Source organism: Melospiza melodia, unplaced genomic scaffold (assembly GCF_035770615.1).
Source record: "Melospiza melodia melodia isolate bMelMel2 unplaced genomic scaffold, bMelMel2.pri scaffold_148, whole genome shotgun sequence".
In the NCBI taxonomy this organism is placed as follows: Eukaryota; Metazoa; Chordata; class Aves; order Passeriformes; family Passerellidae; genus Melospiza; species Melospiza melodia.
In genome coordinates, this window is record NW_026948512.1 from 171171 (window position 1) to 179354 (window position 8184).

The 8184-nt window shown below is 60.6% G+C and overlaps 1 protein-coding gene across 1 annotated transcript; it reads left to right on the forward strand.

Moving 5' to 3' along the window:
* Positions 1 to 3351, forward strand: LSM2 (LSM2 homolog, U6 small nuclear RNA and mRNA degradation associated). Its single transcript, XM_063182077.1, has 5 exons — positions 1 to 54; positions 415 to 482; positions 998 to 1028; positions 1467 to 1526; positions 2308 to 3351. The coding sequence occupies exons 1-5, from the start codon at positions 52 to 54 to the stop codon at positions 2431 to 2433; spliced, it is 288 nt and encodes a 95-aa protein (XP_063038147.1). The 5' UTR covers positions 1 to 51; the 3' UTR covers positions 2434 to 3351.
* Positions 3352 to 8184: the final 4833 nt, after the last annotated feature.

Genomic DNA, 8184 nt, shown 5'->3' on the forward strand with positions numbered 1-8184 from the left:
GTGGCCGGCGGCGGAAGGGGGCGGGGCCTGCGTGGCGCGCTCGGGGCCGCGATGGTGAGCGGGGCCCGGGGGGGGGATGGGGGGGCCTGGGGGGGATTTTGGGGGTCCCGGGGGGGATCTGGGGACCCCGCGCGACCCCCGGGACCCCCTGAGCCCCCTATGAGCCCCTCCGACCTCCCAAACCCTCCCCGGGACCCCCCAAACCCCCCCCGAGCCCTCCCGGGACCCCTCTGAGACCCCCGGGACCCCCCTCCATTTCACCGGGACCCCCCCGAGACCCCCCTGTGATCGCCCCGAGCCCTGCGGACCCCCAGACCCCTCCAAAACCCCCAAAATCTCCAAAATCCCCCCAAAATCCCCAAAATCCCCCCCAAAATCCCCAAAACCGCGGTGTGACGCCCCCTGCCCCCCCAGCTGTTCTACTCCTTCTTCAAGTCCCTGGTGGGCAAGGACGTGGTGGTGGAGCTCAAGAACGACCTCAGGTACGGAACCGGGGGGGGGGGGGGTCGGGACACCCCCAAAACACCCCCAAAAACCACCCTAAAAACACCCCAAAACACCCCAAAAAAACCCTAAAAACACCCCGGAAACACCCCAAGAAACTGCCCAGAAACACCCCCAAAAACACTCTCTAAAACCCCCCCAAACCACCCCAAAAAACCCTCAAAAACACCCACAAAAAAACCCAAAAACACCTCCAAAAACTGCCCAGAAACGCTCCCCGGAAATACCCGCAAAAACCACCCCCAAAACACCCCCAAAAAATCCCTAAAAGACCTCAAAAATCACCCCCAAAAATACCCCAAAACACCCCAAAAACTGCCCCAGAAACTCCCTGGAAACCCCCCCAAAACCCCCAAAAAACCCCAACAAACCCCAAAAAACCCCAAAAAACTGCCTGGGAGCCCCAGCCCCCCCCAGGGACCCCCCCAAACCCCCTCGGGACCCCCCAAACCCACCGAGACCCCCCCCAATTTCCCCCCCTGTCTCCCCCCAGCATCTGCGGCACGCTGCACTCGGTGGATCAGGTGAGTCGGGGGTCCCGGGGGGTCTGGGGGGATCCCTGGGGGGGTTTGGGGGGTCCTGGGGGGTTTGGGGGGTCCCTGGGGGGGTCTCTGGGGGGGTTTTGGGGGTCCCGGGTGTGTTTTGGGGGGGATCCCGGGGGTCTCAGGGTTTTGGGGGGGTCTCTGGGGGTCTCTGAGCGTCTCTGGGGGGTTTGGGGGGTCCCCGGGGGTTTTAGGGGTCTCGGGGGGGTTTTGGGAGGGGTCTCTGTGGTTTTTGGGGGGTCCCGGGTGTGTTTTGGGGGGGGTCTCTGGGGGGTCCCTGGGTGGTCTCAGTGGTTTGGGGGGGATCCCGGGGGGTTTTGGGGAGGGGGGGGTCCCAGGTGGGGATTTGGGGGGGGTCTCAGTGTTTTTTGGGGGGGTCCCCGGGGTCTGACCCCCCTTTTCCCCCCCCCCCCCCCCCAGTACCTGAACATCAAACTGACCGACATCAGCGTGACGGACCCCGAGAAGTACCCGCACATGGTGGGCTTTGGGGGGCTTGGGGGGTCCTGGGGGGGCTTGGGGGGGTCCTGGGGGGGTTTGGAGGGGTCCTGGGAGGGGGTCCTTGATGGGTTTGGGGGGGGGGTCTCAGTGGTTTTGGGGGTCTCGGGGAGGGGTCTCTCTCTGTTTTTTGGGGAGGGGTCTCAGGGCTGTCCCCATGGCTTTTAGGATATCTCTGTTTTTTGGGGAGGGGGGCTCAGGGGGGTCTCGCTGGTCTGGGGGGGCTCTCAGGGGGTGTCAGTAATTTGGGGAGGGGTCTCCCCCCGGCTGTCAGTGAGGAGCTGCTTCACCCGGGGTTCAGTGGTTTGGGGGGATCTCTGTGATTTTTGGTTTTTTTTTTTTTTTTGGGGGGGGGTTTGGGGTTTCTCTGTTTTTGGGGGGTTTTTGGGGGGGGTCTCATTAATTTGGGGAGGGGTCTCCCCCCAGCTCTCAGTCAAGAGCTGCTTCATCCGTGTCCCCGCGTTTCGCTGCGTGGGTTGGGGTTTCTCCCTGTGTATCTCAGTGATTTTTGGGGTTTTTTTTGGGGGGGATTTGGGGTTTCTCAGTGGTTTTTGGGTGCGTCAGTAATTTGGGGAGGGGTCTCACGCCCGTGTCCCCCCCAGCTCTCGGTCAAGAACTGCTTCATCCGCGGCTCCGTGGTTTGGGGTTTCTCCCTGTGTGTCTCAGTGATTTTTGGGGGGTTTTTGGGGGGTTTTTGGGGGGATTTTGGGGTTTTTGGGTATGTATTAATTTGGGGAGGGGTCTCCCGCCCGTCTCCCCCCAGCTCTCGGTCAAGAACTGCTTCATCCGCGGCTCCGTGGTTCGCTACGTGCAGCTGCCCGCCGACGAGGTGGACACGCAGCTGCTGCAGGACGCGGCGCGCAAGGAGGCGCTGCAGCAGAAACAGTGACCCAAAAACGGGCGGATTCGCCCCAAAATCGAGGGGGGGGGTCCTCCCCGAAATCTGGGGGGGATTCGCCCCAAAGAAACGGGGAAATTCACCCCGAATAACGGGGGGAGTCGCCCCAAAATATCTGCAGAAACCCCTCCCTGAAAACGGGGGATTCGCCCCAAAATCTGGGGGATTCGCCCCAAAATCTGGGGGATTCACCCCCAAAATATCTGCAGAAAACCCCTCCCTGAAAACGGGGGGATTCGCCCCAAAATCTGGGGGGATTCGCCCCAAAATCTGGGGCGGACCCCTCCCCAAAATCCGCAGAGATTCCTCCTCAAAACCCGGGGTGATTTCCCCCGAAATCCGGGGGGGTTCACCCCAAAATAACGGGGGGGGGGGGATTCTCTCTGAAATCTGCAGATTCCTTGCTGAAAAACGGGGAGATTCACCCCAAAATCTGGGGGGATCCCCTCCCCCAAAATCCAGGGTGATCTCCCCCCAAATCGGGGGGGATTCACCCTAAAACTGGGGCGATCCCCTCCCCAAAACTGGGGGGATTCACCCTAAACTGGGGAAGATTCACCTCAAAAACTGGGGGGGATGCACCTCAAAATACCTGCAAAGACCCCTCCCCAAAACCCGGGGTGATCTCCCCCCAAATCTGGGGAGATTGTCCCCAAAATAACGGGGGGGATTCACCCCGAAAATGGGGGGGATTGACCCCAAAATATCTGTGGGGGATTCACTCCTGAAATGGGAGGATTTACCCAAAATTGGGGGAGATTCACCCCAAAATCCTGCAGGGACCCCTCCCCAAAATAGGGGTGATCTCCCCCAAAATATCGGGGGGGATTCTCCCCAAAATGTGCAGGGACCCCTCCCCAATCCCGGGGGTCTCCCCGGACCCCCAATAAACGCCGGGCCCTGCCCCGCTCTGTGAGTGTCATTAATGGGGGTTTTGGGGTAATTTACGGCGATTTTGGGTCATTTTGGGTGGTTTTGGGTCATTTTGGAGTGGTTATGGGGGTTTGTTTGGTGATTTTGGGTGGTTTCAGGGGTTTTGACTGGTTTTGAGGTGTTTTTAGGGTGACTTGGGGTGGTTTTGGGGTGATTTGGGGGTTTTTAGGGTAACTTTGTGATTTTGGCCTAATTTTGGCTGGCTTCTGGTGGTTTTGGGTGTTTTTGGGGTGATTTAGAGTGATTTTGTGACGGTTTTGGGGGTTTTTAGGGTAATTTTGGGGTGATTTTGTGTGGTTTGGGAGTTTTGGAGTGGTTGGGGATTTTAGAGTGATTTTTTGGGATTTTTCGTTGGTTTTTGGGGTGTTTTTGAGGCGATTTCGGGTGTTTTAGGGCTGATTTCGGGGTTTTCTGTTGTTTTGAGGCGATTTCGGGTGTTTTAGGGCTGATTTCGGGGGTTTTCTGTTTTTGGGGTGATTTCGGGAGGTTTCGTGTGATTTCGGGGTTGTTCAGGTTGTTTTTGGGGTGATTTCGGGGTTTTTCTGTTGTTTTTGGGGTGGTTTTCGGGAGGTTTCGGGTGATTTCGGGGTTTTTCAGGTTGTTTTTGGGGTGATTTCGGGGTTTTCGGGTCTCTCCACGCCCCCCCCATTGGACTCGTGGAGTTCTCGCTCCTCCGCTCCGCTGGGGGGCGCCAATCGCGGCGGGCGCGGCGCTCCCTTTGCGTCATCTCCGCGGCGCCGGAAGTCCGCCGCGCACCGGCCAATGGCAGCGCGGGGCGCCGCGCGTGCGCAGCACACTCCGCCCCACGTGTCTGCTCCCGCCGCCGCCGCCGCAGGTACCGGGAGGGGGGGGAGGGGCTGGGGGGGCACGTGACTCTCCGGGACCCCCAAAAATCCCCAAATTCACCCAAAAAACCCCAAAAAATCCCTCCTAAAATCCCTGTGCCCGCAACTCCCGGTGCCCGCCCCCCCTTCCACCTGCGGCCCTCAGGACCCCCGGGACCCCTCCCCCACTTTTCCCTCTCTAGCCATGTCAGCCCCCCCCCATTATTCCCCCCATTCTTCTCGCCGTTATTTTTTTTTAAATTTTCCCCATTTTCCCTGCGTTAATGTTATAATTTTCACTCGTTAAGTTTTTAATTTTCAGCCCGTCAATTTTTTTAATTTTTCCCCCTCAGCCATGCCGTGTCCCCGCGTCCTCCTCCACCCGCCGCCCCCCGTTAATCCGCCTTTAACGTGTAATTTTTTAAAATTTTATTTTTAAAATTTTTTAGAATTTTTTGGTTTTGTATTTTTTAAATTTAAATATTTTAATGTTACCCTCCCCCCCAGCGATGCCGCCGGTGCTGCTGCTACCGCCCCCGCGTTATCCCCCATTTCCCTCACATTTCCCTCCCATTTCCCTCCCAATTTCCCTCCATTTTCTCCCCAATTTCCCCCGTTAATGTTTGCATTTTAATTTTTTAATTTTAATGTTTTTATTTCCCCCCTCAGCGATGCCGTCTCCCCCAATCCTCCTCCTGCCGCCCCCCCCGTTACCGCCCTGTTAATTTATTATTTTTTAAATTTATAATTTTTTGATTTATAATTTTTTAATTTGTAGTTTTTTAAATTTATAGTTTTTTAATTTATATTTTTTATTTATTAATCTATGTTTTTATTTTCCCCCCCCAGCGATGCCGCCGGTGCTGCTGCTGCCGCCCCCCCGTTATCCCCCATTTCCCTCCCATTTTCTCCCCCATTACGTCCCCCGTTAGTTTTTGAATTTTGTAATTATTTAATTTTTCAATTTGCAATTTTATTTTTTCAACGAATTCCCCAGCGATGCCGTCGCCGCCGGTGCTGCTGCTGCCGCCCCCGCCCGGTGACGCCGCCGCCCTGCGCGTTCTCATCGCCGCCCGTTTCTGTGGGGACCCGCCCCCGGTGCTGCTGCAGCGCGTGACCCCCCCCGGCACCGGTACCGGCACCGGAACCGGAAACGCCCCCGGCACCGGAAGCGGAAACCCCCTCGGGCCCGGTTCCGGTACCGGGGCCCCGCCCCACCCGTTACCGGCGCTGCGCACGGCCGAGGGGGCGCTGCTGGCCCGGGCGCGGCCGCGCTGCTGCTGAGCCCCCCCGAGCTGCGGGGCCGCGACCCCCGGCAGGCCGCGCTGGTGCGGCAGTGGGTGGCGCTCGCCGAGGGGGACCTGGCACGGCGGCCGCCATCGTGATGGGGGGGGCACAAACAGGTGAGGAGGGGTCTCTATGGTACCATTGGGGGGGTTTGGGGGGGATTTGGGGGTGTTTGGGGGGGGTTTGGGGTCCCTGGTGCGGCAGTGGGTGGCGCTCGCCGAGGGGGACCTGGGCACGGCGGCCGCCATTGTGATGGGCGGGCACAAACAGGTGAGGAGGGGTCTCTGGGGTACCTTTGGGGGGGTTTGGGGTGGGTTTGGGGGGGTACATTGAGATTTCAGGGTAATTGGGGAGGGGTCTCTGAGGGTCTGTGCCCCCCCCAGGCCCGGCCCAGGGCTCTCCAGGAGCCCCTTTGGGGTCTGGGGGCTCCAGGTGACAATGGGGGGATTTGGGGGGCTCTCAGGGTGCACAGGGGGGGTTCAGAGGGGTTCAGGGTAATTTGGGGAGGGGTCTCTGAGGGTCTGTGCCCCCCCAGGCCCGCCCCCGGGCTCTCCAGGAGCTCCTTTGGGCTCTGGGGGGCTCCAGGTGACAATGGGGGGATTTGGGGTGGCAATGGGGGGACACAGAGGGGTCTGTGGGGGCTCTGGTGGGTTCAGAGGGGTTCAGGGTAATTTGGGGAGGGTCTCTGAGGGTCTGTGCCCCCCAGGCCCGCCCCCGGGCTCTCCAGGAGCTCCTTTGGGCTCTGGGGGCTCTCGAGTCCCACCTGAGCGGCGGCCGCTCCTTCCTGGTGGGCGACGGCGTCACCCTGGCGGACATCACCGTGCTGTGCGCCCTGCTGGGGCCCTTCACGCAGGTGAGACCCCTCCCCAAATACCCCGAGAGACCCCCGGGAACGCCCCCAGACCCACCAAATCCCCCTGAGCCCCCCAAACCCACCGGGACCCCCGGGAACGCCCCCAAATCCCCCCGGCGTCACTGTGCTGTGCGCCCTGCTGGGGCCCTTCACACAGGTGAGACCCCTCCCCAAATACCCTGAGAGACCCCCGGGGACGCCCCCAGACCACCAAATCCTGCTGGGACCCCCAGGATTGACCCCAGAGCCCCCTGTGACCCTGTGTGACCCCTGTGTGCCCCCTCCCACATTTCCAGGTGCTGGACCCCCGTTCCCGCGCCCCTTCCCGGGGGTCTCGCGCTGGTTCCTCTCGTGCTGCCGCCTGCCGCAGTTCCGCGCCGAGCTGGGCGACGTGCGCCTCTGGGGGGGCGAGACCCCCACCATGGAGACCCCCACCATGGGGAACCCCACCATGGGGAACCCCCCCCGGTGAGACCCCCGCCGTGGGGAACCCCGGAGCGCCGTGAGGATGGGGGGGGGGGCGAGTGGGGAGGGGGCAAATGGGGGTTTGGGGGGGATTTGGGGAGGGGGAGATGGAGATTTTGGGGAGGGGGAGTTTGGAGGGGGAAAATGGAGATTTTTGGGGAGGGGGAGATGGGGATTTTTGGGGGGCAATATGGAGATTTTGGGGGGATTTGGGGAGGGGGAGATGGAGATTCTGGGGAGTTTGGAGGGGGGTGGATGAAAATTTGGGGGGTTTGGAGGGGGAAGATTGAGATTTTGGGGGAGTTTGGGGGGGGGAAAATTGAGATTTTGGGGGGAAAAATTGATATTTTGGGGGGGAAAAGGAGATTTTGGTGAGATTTTGGAGGAAAAATGGATATTTTGGGAGGAAAAATGGAGATCTTGGGAGGAAAATGGAGATTTTGGGGGGGAAAATGGAGATTTTGGTGAGATTTTTTGGGGAAAATGGCGATTTTGGGGGGAAAAATGGCGATTTTGGCACATTCCCGGGTGGAAAATGTGGATTTTGGGGGTCCCGCAGCAGAGCCGCCCCTGGGGGGGGTCCCGGGGGGTCCCGAGCCCCCCGGCCCGGCCAAGAGCGCGGCGCAGCTGAAGAAGGAGGCCAAGAAACGGGAGAAAATGGAGAAATTCCAGCAAAAGCAGGAGAAGAACCGGCAGCTGCAGGTGGGGAGGGGGCGCGGGGGTCCCGGGGGGTTTGGGGGTCCCGGGGGGGGTTTGGGGGGTCCTGGGAGGAATTGAGGGGGTCCCTGGGGGTCTCTGGGGGGGTTTTGGGGGGGTCCCAGGGGGTCTCTGGGGGTCCTGGGGGGGTTTGTGGGGGATCTCTGGGGGGGTTTTGGGGGGGGGTCTCTGTTTTTTGGGGGGTCTCTGGGGAGGTCCCAGAGGGTCTCTGGGATTTGGGGGGAATCTCTGGGGGTCCCGGAGGGTCTCTGGGGAGGGTCTCTGGGGGGAGTCCCTGGGGGTCTCTATGGGTTTGGAGGGGTTTCTGGGGTCTCTGGGGTTTGGGTGGGGGTCCCTGGGGGGGTTTTGGGGGGATCTCTGAGGGTCCCAGGGATTTTGGGGGGGTCTCTGGCTTTGGGGGGGGGTCTCTGGGTCTCTGGGGGTCCCTGTGGATTTGGGGAGGGGTCTCAGAGCCCCCTGCCGCCCCAGGCCCAGGCCCAGGGCAAGGCCAAGCCCGCCCGGGCGCGGCGGGAGCTGCAGGGGCTGCGCTACGAGACCCCACGGCGCCCGGCTGCAAGAAGGGTGAGGAGGGGGCTCGGGGGTCTCCGGGCGTGTTTGGGGGCTCTGGGGGGGCTTTTGGGGAGGTTTTGGGGGTCTCAGGTGGGTTTGGGGAGGTTTTGGGGG

Bases quoted from the DNA above. Each gene is read 5' to 3' on its own strand.
- LSM2 (XM_063182077.1), top strand. The intron at 1,029-1,466 runs GTGAGTCGGGGG...CCCCCCCCCCAG, and splicing joins CGCTGCACTCGGTGGATCAG to TACCTGAACATCAAACTGAC. The intron at 1,527-2,307 runs GTGGGCTTTGGG...GTCTCCCCCCAG, and splicing joins CCGAGAAGTACCCGCACATG to CTCTCGGTCAAGAACTGCTT.